At 43.8% G+C, this 19,803-nt stretch overlaps 1 protein-coding gene across 2 annotated transcripts in view; it reads right to left on the bottom strand.

The window, feature by feature from the left end:
* SYN2 (synapsin II) overlaps nucleotides 1–19,274 on the bottom strand; it is a gene marked incomplete at its 5' end in the record, with an annotated part of 156,982 nt that extends 137,708 nt beyond the window's left edge. For both annotated transcript variants that reach the window (XM_083869302.1, XM_083869303.1), the window contains one exon: nucleotides 18,907–19,274. In XM_083869302.1, the coding sequence (XP_083725428.1) occupies nucleotides 18,907–19,274 (368 nt within the window). The remainder of the gene's footprint in view (nucleotides 1–18,906) is intronic.
* Nucleotides 19,275–19,803: the final 529 nt, after the last annotated feature.

Below are 19,803 nucleotides of genomic sequence, written 5' to 3'. Positions count from 1 at the left end.
GGACGAGGTTGACATTTCTCTGACCCCACTGGTCAAACCAGAAGTCCATCAATTTGTCCTTCCCCCAGGAAGGAACATAAAGTTTACAAACATTATTCTTTGTTCATGTTACAATGCATAAAAAACTCTAGTACAGAAATGTAAAACATCAGAAGGCTGAAAAATCAGGGTGACAGTCAGTGAGTGAAAAGAGAAGGGGAATTTTATTAAAGTAACAACTTGCCACTTTTTAGCCAATCTGTAAATTGAAAAAGGTAATATCAGTTTATCACTCAATAAATGGGGGCAATTGCCATGGGTGTAATGCAGAAAACTGGGACTTGGGCTGGGCTCTGAGATGGTTTTGAACTTGAATTTATTTGGTCAGTGACATTTGACTTCAGCACTTGATACCCACAGGTCAAGCCCACCTGAGAAGATGCTGACACTGATCAGGAAGGGCAGGATTTGCAAGGCTGGATGTCTGTGGTGAAGGTGTAACACAGGTGCCATGGGAACAGATCCCCTGGAGACTCCAGAGGGAGGAGAATGAGAGCACACGCACACAAATCCTCAAGGACTTCCCAACAGTGCAGCAAGTCAGGAAATAATCTCACCTTTTGTCACTCTGTCCAAGCAGGGTCTCATGTATAACTCAGCTCTAAACTTGAAAACCAACACACATGAGAGCAGAGGGCCAGGAATGGATGGAACAAGAACTAACAGCTGCCACACTAAAGAAAACAGGAAATAGATGTTTTTCCTCTTCCTTTCACTCCCAGTGACAGCAATGCAGAGCCTGAACCTTTGCTGTGGAACCAAAACCACAAGCAGCCCTGATCTCCCTCCAGTCCCCACTCTCCACCTCCTGCAGATTCCGACAGCTCCCCATCATCTTTGGCCTTTCAACAGAAAACAGTTTCAATAAAGCCTCTGACAGCTTTTACAGTAATGTAAGTTATCTTAGAATAGAGAAATAAGTCTTTATTGGACCAATTTCTCATGAAAATAATAATAAAACCCTGCTGAAAAACACGGCCACACTTCAGACTGGAAATGTGACCAACAGCCAGAGGATGGAGGTGTCCCAGAGAATGGATGGAGCTGTCCCTGCTGGGCTCACTTAAAGATTTCTCTGTTCCACTCATTTTTCCACCTTCCTGCCTGTCTGCTTTCCTCTAGGGATGTGCTGCTGTCTGTGGGACAATAATTTTGTACTTCTAGGATGAAGAAGCCTCTCCTGTGTGTGAGAATTCCCAGGAGGCTGCGGGGAGCGCGGCGGTGCCTGGGCGAGGGCAGCAGCAGCATCATTATCATCATTAACATCATTAGCAGCAGAATCAGAAGCAGCAGAAGGAGAAGAAGCAGCAGCAGAAGAAGAAAAGGAGAGGAAAATGAGAAGAAAAGGAGAGGAAAATGAGAAGAAAATGAGAAGAAGAAAAGGAGAAGGAAAGGAGAAGGAAAGGAGAAGGAAAGGAGAAGGAAAGGAGAAGGAAAGGAGAAGGAAAGGAGAAGGAAAGGAGAAGGAAAGGAGAAGGAAAGGAGAAGGAAAGGAGGAGAAGGAAAGGAGGAGAAGGAAAGGAGGAGAAGGAAAGAAGGAGAAGGAAAGAAGGAGAAGGAAAGGAGAAGAAAAGGAGAAGCAGCAGCAGCAGCGGCCGCCCCCGGCCCCGCGGGGCAGGAGCCGCAGCTGAGTCACGGCTCTGCCTGTCCCCCCCGCCGGGGATTTTCTCTCCGAGCTCTCAGACATCTCTGTGACGAGCGATTCTTCCTTTCAGGGCCGCACCTCCAGCGTTTTGACGTCTGAATCAGGAATTTGTACGAGCATCCGTGTCCCTATTCTGTGGTTAAAGCCATCACATCACCCCTCCCCTTTCCCCCCAGCATCTCTGCTCAGGCTTTTGCTGGAGTCCAAGGATGGAACAAAATCCATTGTCATAAAAAATCAGTGTGTATTTCCACACTAATTAATTTATCCAGTTATATTTATTTAAACTACAAAGTGTTTGCCTTGGGCTCAGGTTGGCTTTTTTAATACAATCCGAATATGCACAATTTTATATTTATCACAAAATCCTCGCCAGCCCTGGAAATTCAGGAGACAGATCCAAACTCTGAACTTAACGATTCCTCTGGATAAAAGCCTCTGCTTCAGAAATGTGGCAAAATCCGTTCCAATGGTTTGCTACAATGGACAAGGTTCAGCCTTTGCTGTCCACCATCAGCTGCCAGGAGGTCAAAGCCTCCTTTTCCAAAATATTTTCCAAATGATAAGCCAAGTGAAAGAAAAAAAAATATCCAAAGGCAAGGTTCAGAACTGCAGGAATTATATCATAATTATTAAATATATATATACACACAGTAAAAGTCAAATGAACAAAAGATGCTGTTTGCCACCCAAAGCCTTTAGTATTCCAAGCTGGTTAACATATGGAACATGAGACTGAAGCCAGTTTATAATTACTTCACTGAAAATTCCCTGTTAGTATTTATGTGTTTAATTCTACGTTTGCTAGATGCCCGTGGGGATAAATATGTTTTGCTGCTCGGTCTGGATGTGTCTGAAAAGCAGCAAAAGAATAGTGATAAATAATAATTCTTTGTGTTTATTTTAAATCCCACTGCTTTGTCCAATATCACCATGTTCCACAAGTTCTTCATCTTCCAAAAATAGGCTACAAAAGTTGACCTTGGTGCGTCCTGGAGGTGTCCAGGGAAGGACTGGATGTGTCACCAGAGCTCTGGTGACGAGGTGGGGATTGGGCACAGCTTGGACCAGCTTGGAATTAAACCCAATTTAAATCCACTGGCTTCATTTGATGGAATTTCTCATTCCTATGATAATTCCATATTGCTAAATTTTTTTAAAAATCTAAAATTTAGTGAGCTCACTACATGTCCTACATCACCAAAAGCACTCCTGAGTTGTAAGAAAACTAAAAACCAAAAAGGCAAATGTGGGCTTGCCTGCAATCCCTGTACTCATTACCAAGAAGTTGTGGTGTTTTAAAGTAATTTTCTGGATCAATACCTGACCAAGAGCCAAATTATCTCCTGTCCCAACTCTGCCCATCCTTGCAGAACTGGAGCCCTAACTCAAAGCTGTCCAACTCTCAATTTCACCCTCCTCTTGATTTATTTTGCAATTTGTAACTCTGTGCCCCATGATTGCAGCAAGCAAATCACAGGTTCAGGAAAGCCCTGCCAATCTTGACAAGGTGAATGAGATTTTCTCTGCATTCCCAGCCTGCCACGAGGATTTGCTTCTCCAGTAATTCTCAGCCTTAACAGCAAAATATAAACAGTTGCTTCTGAGTGTTGTTACTTCTTCCATATGATTCTGTCTTTCATCACAATCCGGAGTCAGATGAGAAATTTGAGATTATTAATGGATGTTCCTTCTCCAGGAGCATCCAGCAATATACTCATAAAATTCAGGACTTGCTCAATCTGTCTTCTCAAAAGCTGAGCTGCTGCAATGCTAAAAATGTCTATGAGAAAAGGGCACCAAGATTTGGAAGAAGTTGCTGCACATTTCAAACACTTCCCTATGAAAATGTGGCTCCCATATTCCTCCAGTGTACTCATAACTCACCAAAAAGCAGTTTGGAATATTGGATATTACAGGAATTTATTTCTGACTTAAGCTATGCAATTATGGAGACCAAGTTCCTACCAAAGTCTGCTTTGAAACTACAAGATGTTGGTGGTACACCTGAACCAATATTCAAATTTAAGTTCTCTGCACATCTTGCCTTAGTTTGGTTCTTTTTAAACACCAGGATCATCACGGGGAATCTGGAAAGTCAATTGGGCTTTAAGGAAGGAGTAGATATTGAGATAAAGAGCCACATGAAAGTGTGGTAATAATAGATTCTTACAAATAAATATTCTAATGAATTAGGACCACTGGTATTTTTACCTTTGATAAATTCTGTTAAAGAGGAAGGAGTTGATATTGGGATAAAGAGCCACATGAACGTGTGGTAGTAATAGATCCTTACAAATAAATACTCTAATGAATTAGGAGCGCTGGTATTTTAGCTTTGAAAATTCTGTTCAAGAGGAACAGCAAGAGGAAAAGTTAATTTCATCCAGACAGCAAGAGCACAAGGAAAGAACTTTGAATTATGACAACCTAAATGCATTTGATCCTGTAATTTAAATGTATGGCAAAACAATAATCTGTTCAGGCACTGAATGTAAGTCAATGTATCCGTGATGAATTGAGTATTTTAACAACCAGCCATGAGAATTTTCAAATCCATTATTACAGCTTGAGTACGGACGATTTCTTCCAGCCCATGTGCCCTTTACAAGCTGAGGTTTTCTAACCAGTGAGAGCTGAATGACCAAAGGAAAAAACGGGAATGGGAGAGGGGAAGGGATGAGGAAGGGAAACAAAACCAAAACTTCTGGAAACGTGGATTAGGGACAACTTGGCTCTGCTATAAACTCACCCATCCAACAGAATGGAGGGAGGGAGGTGAGCAGAGCAAAGAGCCAATTTCCAGCACTCCATTTCCAGTGCCTTGTGCCTTTCTGGTGGAACCATCATTTGCATTTAATCAGGCTCTTCATAAAAGGCTCTTGGAAGGCTACAGAAATAGGAGAATGTAATCCCATTATTGCAACACAAAGAAATAGGAGACTGTAACCCCCTCTATTCCAACACAAAGAAATTCCAGCAAGGTGATCTCTCAGCGGCTGAGAATTGGGAGTCCCAATCATCTCATTTTTCTTTTCTCCAAAGAGATGCCATAAATGGATGGAAAATTTCTCCAAGTGAAAAAGGCATGAACTAAACACATATTTATCCCACCAAAATACCGAAGAGGGGATTTTTAACAATGCCTGCATTAGCTACAAGGACACTTTATGCAGAAATCAGGCAGGTATCTTTGAGAAAATGTGTTTGAATAATGACAAGTATTTTACTTTTTAGCAGCCTCTTGAGCTGCAGAATAAGAATTACATCACTCTTCATTCAGTAATGAAATCTTGTGAAAATTTAAATTTTCCATTCTCTTCCAACTTTTTCTTTAAGAAAAATCCGGAAAAATAGAAGGGGAACAGGAAGAGAATTTCCCAGGTGACAATTCCTGGTGGACTGTGGCTGTCCCACCCTCTGGGGGTGGTTTGGAGGGTTGGTTAATGGCTCGTGGGAAGGGGAACTGGAAAATCTCACAGTGACCATGGAATGCAGCTCTGCTGGTCACAGAGCTGTGCTGGAGCTGCACTCCACTGAATACTTTTATTTGCTTGCAAAAGCCTCAGAATCCCTGGTTTTGTGGAGGTATTTACACCAGTTTACAGCTTAAGCTAGAAATTTATCAGCAGAGTATCACCATTTTCGTCATATTAACTTCATGTCGTAACTTTTGCCTATTTGAAATGAAGGGTGACAGATTAAAGCCAGGAATCAATTCCTCAGAAAAAAATCCACAAGCAGCTTGAAATGGCTCTTCTAAAAAGGAACAGCGACGTAAAATGTCATGACTCACCACAGCACATTATTCCCCCAAAAACATCATTGCTGTCACAGGCAGATACTTCTCTGCTCATGTGGAAACAATACAAGAGTAAATAAACACAGGAATTATGAGCAGAACGTGCCTAATCACTATTTCATGCCTTTCACTGCCACTTCCAAGCCGCCACAGTAATTTCACCCTAAATGTTCAATTTCGGTTTCAACACAAAGAAGATTAAAAGTTTTTAATTAAAAAAAAAAAGACAATGACATGAAAACTTCATATACTTGGATTTGTCTTCTTCGCCCTTGCCAAAAGGTTTCCGTAATGGTTGATTCAAGCAAAAGTTCTGAAATATTCTTTTTCAGTAAAAATTTCAATTTTTAAATAGTTCTTGAAGGCTGCTCTGTTCTGTTTTAACATGGTTAAGTGACTGCACACTGACCTCAAAACGTGCAGCAGTGTTAGTGGGGACAGCTGACAGAGAACTGTAAACTGTAATTTGCATCAGTTTAATTTGAGTTTGGACAGAAAAAGAACCTTATTCCATCTGAATACAATGAAAGAATCTACACAGGCAGGTCCAAACAGAAATATTTTTGAGGGTATTAAAGATGACTCAATATTTACAATTTTAACTATCTGATCAGAGCCATTTCTAATCACTTTATTTTGCATTTACAGACATACAGAACTTCTGCTGGTCCTACATTAGGGGTTTTTACCCTGAGCTTTCAGGCAATGTTTCAGACAAAACTGAGGAATTTGTCCTCATTATGCAGAACAACTTCATGCCTTTCACAGCTCTTTCAGGAAAACAAAATTTTCCTGGATTCCTGCAAACAGACAGAGATGTGCACACACTTTTACACGTGTGTAGATTAAAAGCTGCTTCTTGGCCCAAATGAAATTAGTTGTGTGTGTTAACGAGATTAACAGCACACCACTCCAGGCCTGGTGCAGCAGAGATGGAGACAGTGATACTTTACAGCAAGCTGCTTCTGCTGATTAACATCATTAACTCTGATTTATGTGTTAGACATAATCCTCTTTTCCAACATGAAAGTTATTTGCTGAAGTCCTCAAAGTGAAAATATTCTGTTCTTATCTTGAGGAGTCCAGTGTCTAGATCTGGAGAATTTCAGTCATCTATCAGAGAGGCTACTCTAAAACACAGACTAATTAAAGAAATACAAAAGTGACTTTTAGAACTATTGTTCATCCCTCAAAAATAAACGTTTTACTGATACCAATTGGGTTTGCTTCCTTTCAAACACTCACTTGAAAATTCCCGAAACGGAAACAATCCTTGAAACGAAGTCATGAGCTTTAAACCTCACATAATTGTTTGTTAGAGTGACATGCACAAAGTCTTCATCCCATCTTGACAGACAGACAGACAGACAGACAGAGCAGTTTGTCACGTGTTTTTCCAAAGGCTGAAACTACTCCTGGAATTCTGTTCCACAGAAAGCATCACAAATTCACTGTTTGAGCAAAGAAGTGAATTCAGGGAAAGGCTCCATCAGCCCAGCGACAAGCCCAGCAAATCAGAAAATCGAGATTTAATTCTATTGTTACCATATAAAGTCACACAGAGCCTGGATTTCAGGACAACAGCACCTGGGGTGTTTATTCTATGTTTAAAGCCTTCCAGAGAGCTGTTCCTGAAATACAGGGACATGATCACCGAGGGGATTGGACAATAACAATCACACTCTGCCACCTCCTTTTACTGTGCAGTTGTATTTTACTCTAAAGGCCACTTAGGAGCTGATTTGTCATCAATGCACAGCCCAACAGCCAAGGATCTGAGAGCTCAAAAAGACATTTATAATGGGTCATAATATTCAGGGGGAAAAAAAGAAAACAAAAAAGAAATCCTCCAAGCAATAACCCCAAATAATAACAACCCCTATTAGCTGCCTGTTTTTTTGGAAAGGCCTTCTAGCAAATAAAATAAAACATGTGCAAGACTTTAGGGAAAAGCACTGCTGTAAGACCCTCCCCAACCCAGTGGAAGTGATTTGAGTAGAAATAATGTAAACCTTCATGCACAGTAATTATACTTCATTATAATATATTAGAATATTATAATTATCTTAGTGTCTCACTTGACTCCTCCCATGTATTATTATTGCCAAGGAAATCCATCTTACCCTCATCTACGTTGAGTTGCTGCTGGTTCACATCAGACATTTCTTCCTTAGTGAGAAAATAAATCAGCACAAAAAAATCCCAGAACACGGGTTCAACTGAAAGAATTTAGGCAGAGACCAGCCTGACACAAATCCTGAATCTCTAAATCTCACAACTCCTGCATTGTAACCCACACAATGGATGTGCTCATCAGGCCTGTCTTCACAACAGCTGAGTGACTTTTCCCTGGCACCATGGAAGAGCTTCCTTTTATTCCAGTGCAGGAAAACTACAGCCATGAACCACTTTCCATCTGGACAACATCCACCTGTGAAAATTCCTACAAATTCTTTTCCAAAAAACCCCTCTGCATACAGACACACAATTACATCCTCACAGACACGTTCTAAAAGGCCCATCACAAACACTCTTGTCATTTATTGAAATATATTGTGTGGAACAGCCACACAAGGCTCAGGAAAATCACTTTTGGTTATCTGTTCAAACACAAAGGCTTCATAAATAATTTTTCCTCATCAAAAGTATCCCTAGGATTTTTATTTATCTGGAACAGTGGATGGCTGAGACAACAACTCTTGAGTAAAACAAGTTCTGCACTCACAGCACACTATGAAACCATATTGCCACTCAGTGGAATTGGAGGTATTTATCATATTTTATGATTAAACCTTTTTATCACCTTTTCAGAATGACGGATTTGATATTATGATGGCTTTTGTAATATTAATTTAGAAATCTTTAACATCTTTTAAGACTTTCTCAATGCTGAAGTGTGTGTACATATAGAAAGCTTTCATTGGAAATGATCTTCAGTGCAAAAGGAAATGATCTTCAGTGCAAAAGAAACCACTGAAACAAATGAAGAGGTAGTCAAATAGTGCTGAATCTTCCTCTCTGGAACCATCCTGGCTTCCCTGAGCAAATAGGAGACTTAAGAGACTGTGACTGATCTCATATTGGAGTTTAATCCCCTAAATCTGGGCTGTTTCAGTGGAATTATGATCAGTTTTATTAGTAAGGAATCAGAAGGAATAAAGAAGAAATGAGGTCAAAGAGAACAAACGTGAGGTCAGGCACAGAGCTGTGTACACACAGAGCTGGAATGAACCAAACGAATCCCACCCACACCTGAGTTCCAGCAGGGAGCAGCTGTGTCCTGGCAGGAGGTGATGGAGCCCAGCAGGAGCCCCCACATCCCTCATGAAAAACCAGGTTTACTTTCTTGGTAAAATTTAAAAAGTTTAATTTAAAAAAGGACAATAGTAAAGGGTTAAAAGGGCCGGGTGCTTTGCAATCAGCTCAGAGCACACGTACTATTTTCAGAAATATTTTTAAACACTTTTGTTTAATTGCATCATCCTGTTGCATATTTATAGACTATTATGTATATTTATACTTTTCTACAAACTAATTTCTATATTCTAGTAACTGTTTTGCATGGCCACTCCTTGGGTCTGCCCTTTCAGAGCCTGTTTTTGGCTGTGGTTTTAATCTGGTTTTCTTATTACTTCTACTTTGGGCCTTGGTTTATTTTTTTTACAGATGAAAGGTGTTTGATAGCAGGTCTGTCAGCAGTAGGGCCCTTATCATCATCACTGGATGTTATCCAGCCAAGCAGACAGCACAATCATACTACATTAACTATTATACTATATCAACTATTACTACTATGCTTAATTTTGCTAATTGCAGAATTAAAAACTATATCCATGCAGCAAAGCATATATAATATTATATTAGTATTTATAACACAACAATATAATATTATATTAGTATTTATAACACTCAGCATGCCCTGGCACAGCCGGAGCTGAGCTTGGTGCTTTCAGAGCCCTGCACTGCTCCAGACATCCGGGGTCTGCAGGAAAACCACGATTTAACATTCAGTGTCCTCTGAATTAAACACTTCTATCACTTCAGCTTGAAAAGCATAAAGAAGGATTTGACCTCAGCCACCTGATGCCTCAGGATTTGAGCTTTTATATTTTCAATATATTTGTACTCCTGCAGTTCTTTAGTGTAGAGCTCCAAACTCCACACACACTGGGAGCTGCTGCTTCCCCATTCTGGGCAGACACAACAATTCCTCTCCAGGCCTGGCAATCAAGGACCCCTCACTGCCTCAGGCCCCAGAGATGGGAACAAAAGTGACTTGGGGGCAGCAAACTTGGGCTCAATGACTTCATTACCTGGAGCTGGAATTGGAAGATGAACCCCCAATGTGCAAATGGACCAAACTGATCAAAGTGTGAAACCTGTGAGCTGTTGTCCATTTTTGGTGAGCTGTTGTCCATTTTTGGACAAAGCCATTTTTGCTGGAAGCAAAGGAAGGAAGAAAATAATTAATTTCAAGGAGGTACATTTCAACGTAATGAGACTGAAGTGAAAGATAAAAGGAGTAACAAATTTCTTGGTAGACTATGGAACCATGTAAAGTAAGAAATTCTACTTTGCCACCTATTCAGAATTTGATAATGGCTTGCCACTAGCAAATTGTGACCTGTTGAAATAGGAAAGACATGGAACAAAAGGGTATAAAAACTGTAATATTAGATGTTTCATTCTTCTTATTCTGGGTGCTAAAACTGCATCAAATGAAGTCACTACTTTAGAAAATCCTGTGGGAATATTTAGCATCAATCTTTTGGGGAAATGTTCTTCCAGCAAAAAATGGCTTTTCCAGTGTCCTGCACTGTTTACACAAACCCCATCCACATGAAACAGGGAGTCCTCTACACTCTGGAAGCCCCTGGGGAGCTTTGGCTGCCCAAAATGCACCTGAAGGCACTTCAATAAAATAACAGCTTTTAATTCCCTTAATTCTGTCTGGCCTCTGTTTTTAGGTAGCCCAACCAGGCATCACACCAGCTGTTTGTCAGGAATCTGTTTATTCACGTTTGTGTGTGAATAAACACAAGGAGGGATGGAAACAGAGCCAGGGTGGGATGACCTGTGGGGACAGGAAAAAAACGATCAAATCTTTGCACTTTTTGCCCCAAATCTTTGCACTTTTTGCCCAAACCTGAAGCAGGCTGCAGCTGTCCCTGCCAGCTGAGAGCACGGAGCTGTCCCTGGGAGGCTCCTGTGACTGGGCACAGATAAATTAGCAGGTTAATTAGCAGAAGCAGTGCAACCAAGCGAGGAGTTTTCATTCCAGACCCAGGGCTGAGCTGCCCTCCCACCCACACTGTCTGGGCACTTTTATCACCTCACTGCACATTTTTGTCTCTGCACAAGGTGAGCTGGCTCCTCTCTGGAAGCAATGTCATTACTGCAGGTAACATTTTATTTCTTATTTATGGCCTCACTTTCTGTCGTCTTCAACATTGCTTTCTCTGCCAATTTACTCTTTTCCATTCTTGCCAATTTTTCCACCTGCCTGTAATTACCCTTTGCTGCTGTGTTCAGCCAACCAGCTCCAAATTCCTCCTGTGGAAGTTCTCTATCCAAACCTGGCTGCCTGCATCTGTTATTCCCTTCCTCAGACACAAGTTCGTACTCAAACACAGATTTTCACTGAAGTTTTCCCACACATTTAAATGCAGACTGCAGTGTACCTTATTTATGAATGTATAAACCCTCCAAACATTAATTATTTCAGTGGTATTAAAACAGATTTCTAAAGTATAAAGCATTCCTAATGGGATATAATTATGTGATATTGGATAGGATATTTTGTGGGTCACTCACAAGGTGCTATTAGGAACTGGGTGCTAAAACTGCATCAATGAAGTTACTTTTAGAAAATCCCGTGGGAATATTTAGCATCAAACTTTTGGGGAAACATGTTTCCAGCAAAAATGGTTTTTCCAGTGTCCTACAGTGTTTCCACAGTTGCAAACCCCATCCATATAAAACAGGGAGTCCTCTGCACACACTTTTGCAAGATGAAGAATAAAGCAGCTAATATTACAGGTTTTATACCCTTTTGTTCCATGCCTTTCCTATTTCAACAGGTCACAATTTGCTAGTGGCAAGCCATTATCAAATTCTGAATAGGTGGCAAAGTAGAATTTCTTATTTTCTACGTGGTTCCATAGTCTACCAAGAAATTTGTTATTCCTTTTATCTCTCACTTCAGTCTCATTACCTTGAAATGTCCCTCCCTGAAACTCTTTATTTCCTTGCCAGTTTTTCCATTTACTTTCTCTGAAGGCAAACTTTAGAGGAAAACGTTGGCAAACTTTTTTCTCTAATACCACCCATCCACCTAAATGTGCTATTTTAGCTTTCATTAGGCTTCAGAGGCATTTCTATTGTCTCTTAAAGACAAGGAAAAAAGGGAAAAAAGGAAAAAAAATCCCTTGGATCATGAGAACAGGGGACAGAGATGGGATGGGATGGGATGGGATGGGATGGCATGGGATGGGATGGGATGGGATGGGATGGGATGGGATGGCATGGGATGGCATGGGATGGCATGGGATGGCATGGGATGGCATGGGATGGAGGTGACACCAGAATCTGCCCAAATTTGTGGCCACCATCTCATTTACACTCAGCTGCCTAAAATAACATTAGAGCTGGTTTAGACAGAGCAACACACAGAGAGCACGGAGGAGAAAGTGTTTTCCACTGAGAGTTTTGCTTCTCATTTTTCATCTTGTCAAAAAGGCAATCTCTCTCACATACGAGATATACAAACGCACATACTGAGTTTGGCTATTTATACCAACATAGCCAAGTATTACACATGACAGAATTGGAGATAAACAGAAAAACAGAAAAAAAATCAGCTTTTTTTTTTCTTAGATCATCTTAAAATACCAGCACAGACATTGTCTGGTGCTGCACCAGCTGGCTGTTGGGAGAGCAGACAGGGAACACAACTTGGGTGAGGTTGCTGTACACACAAATTCAGATTTCACATGTTCCATAAGCCTAACCCTAATTTAACACGTGTTAAATTCAGATTTAACACGTTCCATACTTTAAAATTAAACACAAAAAACACACCTTGGGTGAGGTTGCTGCACAAACAAATTCTGATTTAACATGTTCCATAACCTTAACCCTAATTTAACACATGTTAAATTCAGATTTAACATGTTCCATAATTTGAAATAAAACATGAAGCACAACTTGGGTGAGGTTTCTGTACAAACAAATTCAGATTTAACATGTTCCATACTTCAAAATGAAACACAAAGCACAACTTGGGTGAGGTGGCTGTACACAAAAATTCAAATTTAACATGTTCCCTAACCCTAATTTAACAGGTGTTAATAAACTCAGATTTAACATGTTCCATACTTAAAACACAAAAAATACACCTTGGGTGAGGTTGGTCTACAATACAAATTCAGATTTAACATGTTCCATAATTTGAAATGAAACACGAAACACAACTTGGGTGAGGTTGCTGTACACACAAATTCAGATTTAATGTGTTCCATAAGCCTAACCCTAATTAAACATGTTAAATTCAGATTTAACACGTTCCATACTTTAAAATTAAACACAAGAAGCACACCTTGGGTGAGGTTGCTGCACACACAAATTCAGATTTAATATGTGCCATACTTTGAAATTAAGCACACAAAACACAACTTGGGTGAGGTTTCTGTACACATAAATTCAGATTTAACACCTTCTATACTTCAGGTAGCTCAGGTGCACACCCTGCTCCTCCAGCCCTTGCCCAGTGTGGAATAAATATTTTAAAAATGGACAAAAATCAGTGTCGAGGCCCCATGAGCTGCACTTTAGCCCTTGAAACAACCTGTGCCGTGGCCGAGGAGACAGAGCTCAGGATGAAACTGCAGAAAGCCTCATGGTTTCCTGTGTGAGCCCTGCAGAGATGGGCTGGTTATGCCTGCATCCCTCCTTTAATTGTGTTTTTATTGGGATTGCAGAGGCAGAGAGCCCTTAATGCAGGGCTGGGAGCTGCAGGCTGTGCTGGGAGGATGGGCTGATCTCATTACCAATTACCTGCCTGCAAGAACCATGCACTGGCCTCATGCAAAAGCTGCTCCCCAGCTCCTTTTTGGAGGGCTGGGAACCCACCCCAAAAGGCCAAAACTCGAGTTAGACTGAAATGATCACAGAGATAATTTTCAAAGGCAAAATTTTCGTACAAAGAGAAAATTAGAGAGAAAGGAAAGTAAAACCTTTGTCCCTCCTGCTCAGTTTCAGAGGTTTTAAGGAACCTGTTGCCTCCTTGAAATATCACAGTGTTACACCAAAGACAAGGTTGTTTTCATTTAATATTCTTGTTGCAAAGAGCATTTTAAATTACTGAAGGTGATTTAGGATATGATTTTTCTTCCCACATAAAATACACATATTGATGAGATTATCTTTTCCTTATACTGCACATTTGGTCATTGGTCAAAGTCTTGAGAGCACAGATTGGTGAAAAACCTCCTTCCTCCTCTACAACCCTGCTGGATTTGTCTCCAAACACATCCCACCTTCAGTCCCAGTGCCAAGAAATCCCTTCCATCCCTTCCACCAGCTCCACACTTCTCCCAAACAGGGTTTCCCTCCCCATTTCCCACCTGACTCTGGATTTTCTGCTGCTAGCAGTGAGCTGTGCCACTCCAGGAGGCTGCAGGGACATTGTCCTGCTCCAGAGCCATCCCAAAGGACTGCAGAGTCTCTGGCAGAGCAGGTGTCCTCATTCATGCATTATTAAAATCAAGCTACGCCTTCTAAATTTGGAAAACTCATTCACCAAAGGATCACCCTGCATGAAACAAAAGCTGCAGCCACTAAATCAACATGTTACAACTGAAAACATGAAAATTCTTGGCCAACTGGAGTTAGGAACTCCTAATTAGTTATGCACAATTGAGCCGTCCCTAATGAACAGAAGAACTGCAGTGAAATTGTCATTGTAGTGTGTTCACACACGTTTGGTAGTTACAAAAAACAGCACACACACTTTTAATTGAAATTGGTTTCCACTTTCTAGTGAGTGAAATAAAACCCCAAACCAAAAATCAAACCCTAAGAAGCTCGTGCTGCTGCTCACTTGATGCAATTTTTGTGTCTTTAAGCAGTGCTTTCCTGCACTACAACAACAGCGTTGATACCAAAGATGTTTCTGATGAGCAATGTTGGCCCATAAATGACTGGGTAATTTTTAAACCACAAACTTTGCTCTTCATTTAGCATTTGTCCCAGCCATTTGGGGTTTATCTTTGGAGCCTGTCACAAGCTGAGTAACTACTCAGGCAGTAAACACGAAGTGAAATGCGTAATTGTCTGTTCAAAAAAAAAAGGTACTGATATTTACAGCCAGATTTGTGCTTTGAAAAATTACAAGAACGAAATTTCCCAGCTTTGTTCTTTTTATAATTCCATGGCTGCTGCCAAAAACTCTTATATTCATGCTTTAAAGGACAAGACACACTAAGTGATGATTAGTTTCCAATATTGAAGCAGCTCCCTGAATCTTTTACATAAGTTTTTAATAAAGATAATAATCTATACACAGCACCTTGGCCCCTTGCCACTGAGGTATGGCCTCTCATCAGCTGCTTGTTCAGCACTCAATATTCAGGACTTGTTGTGTACAGGACAAAATGGTTCTTTCCTGAGAAAATCCAAACACATTTTAAAATAAACCCGTCCAGCTGGAAATTTTGGACACTTCATGCAGAATTAAAAGAGAAGTTGAAACAAGTCTAGGTTGAATTTAGCTCTTCCAGGAGTTACTTGGATGACCTTGACCAAATCATTTCACTCCTCAGTTTCCTCCTTTTGTAAAATATCAACAAAGATCCTCCAAGCTGTGAAACAACCATGGAAATCTGTCACATCCCATCACCACTAAAGCTCACAAGTGGTTTCTGAAGCTCTGCCCTTCCCAGCAGATCCGTGGAGCACCAGACACATCCCCACTGCACCCCAAACCCCATCCACCACGTGACGGGACTCATCAGAGGGCTCTGGAGCTCAAGATATTGGAAATATCTGCTCAGTGTGCAGCTGAACTTTGGAAAGGACCCAATCCAAATGCAAAAAGAACAGGCCTGGAAATAGAATCAGCTTTTCCTAATGCCTTGACGTGGATTTATCTAAATGACTGGTCCACTGGAAGGGTTTGCACTCCAGGCCACCTCTCCCTCGTGCTGCTGTTCTGGAATGACAGGGAAGTTCTCAGCTCACTGGGGGAGAAATGGTGGCTGGTTCTTTGCCTCCACCTGTGGGCCAGAGGGTCATTTATTTATTGTCCAAAGTGACCAGGAGAAAATCTTCCATGAGAAGCAGAACCAACCAAGAGCCCTCGCCATGGATTTATTGACTACAACCTTTGGCCTGTTTTCAGTTTGTCCCTTCACTTGCCACCAAGGCTGGTGGAAAATCTTTGTTTCAGCTTTTTTTTTTTTTCCCAGCCCTACCTTCAGGAGAAGCACATCCACTAAATGTAGTTGGAAGACTCCAAAGAACCTGTAGGAAAAGAATTATCCTTGAAAGCTCTAACACACCCTGGACTGAGAAAAGAGGGTGCTTTGACACAACTGCATTTACTCTTCCTTTAAGGAGTCAGGAAAATGGTAAAAAATAGACAAATTAGTATAGATAAGCCAATTCTCTCATTTTTTTTCCCCTGTCCCATGCCAAAAAATAAAGTAATTGAAATGGAGAATTTCAAATCTTTCCAAAGGACAAACCTCTTAGGGCAAGGAGGAAAGATGTCACTGAGCAAAGGATCATAAAATGCAAGCAACAACTGGGATTTGTTTCTAGGCAGAATATCCCAAATGATTCCATGACCAACAACAACAACGTTGGGTTACCAAATCTTAGATTTGAACCTTTCACAGAAATAAAATATATTTGAAATAAAATGTTCCTTTATGCCAGGGGTAAGAGGGAATATCCTTTGATGACAGAAAAAGGTTTCTGCTTCCTCTGGCCCTTGCTGAAGAGACGACACTGAAGCAATAAGACTTCAGTGTGATCCAGACAGAAATCCTTTGATTTCCAGTCAAGCTGCAATCCACAAGCAACAGACACGTTTCCAGTTCAGGGCAAACAAACCGAGTGCAGCTCCAAACACCACAAAACCAAAGGGCAAGCTCTGATGCTGCTGTCAGGATTAGAGCCCAGCAGCTGGGAGGGTTTCTGGAGGCTCTCAGAGATACTGTGGTGCTGCTGGTGCTGTTATTGACAGGGTTTGCTCAGAGCATCCACACAGACAGAGCTCTGCCAGCCTCCCCCTGCAGCACAGCCCAGCCCAGCCCAGGGGGGCACTGGCACCCACCTCTGCCCCTCCCAACCTTTCTTTTCCCTGCCCAAATCATAATCCATATTCTTTTTAGTCCCTGGAGTCAAACACCCCAGCAGATCAATGCCTGCCCTCATGGAGATCCGTGCTATGGAACAAACTCCCCTGCAGGAATTACCAGAATTCACACGTATCTGGAGTGGGAAGGGACTCACAAGGGTCAGACACATCACTTTCCAGAATATATTTTAAAATCTTCCGGATTTCTGGGAGAGGAAAGAGCCGGTGCAACAACTGTTTTTTTCCAGAACTACTATGTATCCATGTCACATACTATGAGGAGGAAAAAAAAAAAAAAAAAGGAAAAGCAAGCAGGCATGAGTAACCTTGTGCAGATTTGTGAGCCTGGCTCCTACCGGGAGCACTCCCTAAGCAAGGCTTTCAAAGCTTTGGCCCTTAATTAGCAGATTGTGTTAATTTGGGGTGCATTTAGCAACATTACATATTGATATTACAGGGAGCTTGATGAATTTACCAGCACATAAACCCGTGCCTGAAAAAGAACAAATGGCTTTTTTTTTTTTGTCCAAACTACTGTTTGTGATGCTTGAACCCCTCACAGCACATTTGTGAGGTAATTCAACAAAATTGTGTCTAATAAGAAATGTAAAACCATGTTCACTCTGGCTGGCTCCAGTGAGCAAAGAAAAACCTCCCAGAGAGAGACCTGATGAACAAATGCAGTTATTGAATGTCTCAGGCAGAGAGCTGTGCACTACAGAATGTGAAATAAATAGATGTTTCTGCAAGGCAGGAGGGAGCAGTGTCCATGGATGCATCTCCATGACGTAGCTACAGAGGCTGCCTCAGTCTGCCTGATACAACCACCTTGTTTTTTCAAAAAGAAAAAAAAAAAATTAAAAAATAAAGAAAACCACCCCCTCTACACACACACAACCAACCACAAAACCAGACCAAAGAAAAAGCCTGGAAAATGTAACAGGTAATGTTATCCTGACATAAATAACCTATCTGCTCCAGCTGAGGGCTTACATTTTCATTTCGAGTATTTTATGAAAGGACTGTTTTAAAGCAAATGGGATCAGGTCAGGGCACTGCACGAGCCCATCCAGACAGCGAGGCCATAAACTGGAGACGCCGAGAATAAAACCCCAAACCCACAACCCATTACCGGATGAGCTCAGCGCTACAAAAACAGACTTGTTTTACTCTGTATTATTTTAAGGCGCTGCCGAGACCTTCTGCACCGTAATTAGCAACAGCGAACGAGAGGATTGTCAGCTCGGCTGTGCCGACAGCCAACTTAGCGAGGGGTTGGTAGGGATATGTCCTTTTCCCTGGAGCATCCAAACAGGGCTGGAACAGCCATAACCTCTCCTCTCCTGCGGGAACCAGCCAGCCACGCTCACGGCCAGGTCCCCGCTGGGAAAATCCCACATTTTCCATGCGATCAGTGGGGTATAAAGACGCAAATAACCCCGAGGTGATGAAGCCCCCGGGGCCGGCGGTGAGGGCCCCCCGGGGCCGGGGAAGGGAGGGGTGAGGGCCCCCCGGGGCCGGCGGTGAGGGACCCCCGGGGCCGGCGGTGAGGGCCCCCCGGGGCCGGGGAAGGGAGAGGGGTCGGCGGTGAGGGCCCCCCGGGGCCGGGGAAGGGAGCCGGGCCGGCGGTGAGGGACCCGAACGCCGCGGGGGCTGCGCAAACAAACCCGCTCGGAAACAGCAATTTCCACCCGCAAGGGCACGGACACACGGACAGCCGTGCCCAGGACACCGGAACACAGCCGGCCCTACACACGGCCCCGCATTTCGGCAGAGAGCACAGAACGTGCCTGGTCAGGGCGCTGGGTACGGTTTATTTAGTGTTGTGACGGGATTGCACGGCGAGCCGGGCGCTCCGGGGCTCGCTGGGTTCGGGGTTTTGGGGGCTGTTTTTGCTCCATCTCCCAGGCCGTGAGGCAGCGCTGCAGCCCCTCGGCGGGGCCGGCGCGGGGCCCCAGGTGAGCCCTCACCTGCCGGGGGACGGGGGAGGACGCGGGCAAGGGGGATGAGGAGGATGAGGATGATGAGGGCGCGGAGGGCACGCCCGGGGGCACCTACCAGTCCGTGTGCGGCTCGTCGATGACCAGGAGCAGCTTGAACTTTCTGCCGACAGCCGCGGAGACGGCGGCGGACGCGTCCACCAGCCCGGCCGAGGCCGCCGTCTGCTTCACGGCGTTGGAGAGCGAGCTGAAGAAGCTGCTGCCCGCCGATTGCTGCGGCGGCGGCGGCTGCGGCTGCTGGGGGGGCGCGGGCTGCGGCGGCTGGCGGCGCTCGGCGGCCGGAGAGCCCGAGGCGGGCGCGGCGGAGCCCGCGGGGGGCGGCGGCGGCTGCTGCGGCTCCGGCCGCTGCAGGTCGGTCATGTAGCCATTGGGCAGGTTGGCGATGAAGCTGCTGTCCGAGAGCCTGCGCCGCAGAAAGTTCATCATCTGGCCGGGCTGGGGGGCTGCGGAGGGGCCGGGAGCGGGGCTGTGCGATGCGCCGGCGGCAGCGCTCCGCGCCTCCCTCGCTGTGTGCGCAGAGCCCCGCGCTCCGTGCGCGCTCCGTGCGCCGCTCCGCGCCTCGCTCTGTGCCCGCCCGCCGGCAGGGGGCGGCCGAGGGGCGGGCGGGGCCGGGGACGGGCACGGGGACAGGGAGGGGACAGCCAGGGGGACGGGGTTGGGGATGGGGACAGGGATGAGGATGGAGACAGGGAGGCGACGAGGATGGGGACGGGGATGGGGACGGGGACGAGGACGAGGACCGGGATGAGGATGGGGGCAGGGAGGGGACAGCGATGGGGATGGGGACAGGGATGGGGACAGGGACCGAGACAGCGATGGGGACAGGAACAGCTACAGGGATGAGGACAGAGCCAGGACAGCGATGGGGACAGGTACGGCTGCAGGGATGGGGACAGGGACCAAGACACTGATGGGGACAGCAGTGGGGACAGCGATGGGGACAGGCCACAGCCAT

This window comes from Zosterops lateralis (genome assembly GCF_965231275.1).
Source record: "Zosterops lateralis genome assembly, chromosome: 11".
NCBI classification, from domain to species: Eukaryota; Metazoa; Chordata; class Aves; order Passeriformes; family Zosteropidae; genus Zosterops; species Zosterops lateralis.
Note: the sequence above shows the minus strand (reverse complement) of the source record. Positions and strands in the feature narration are given on the sequence as shown.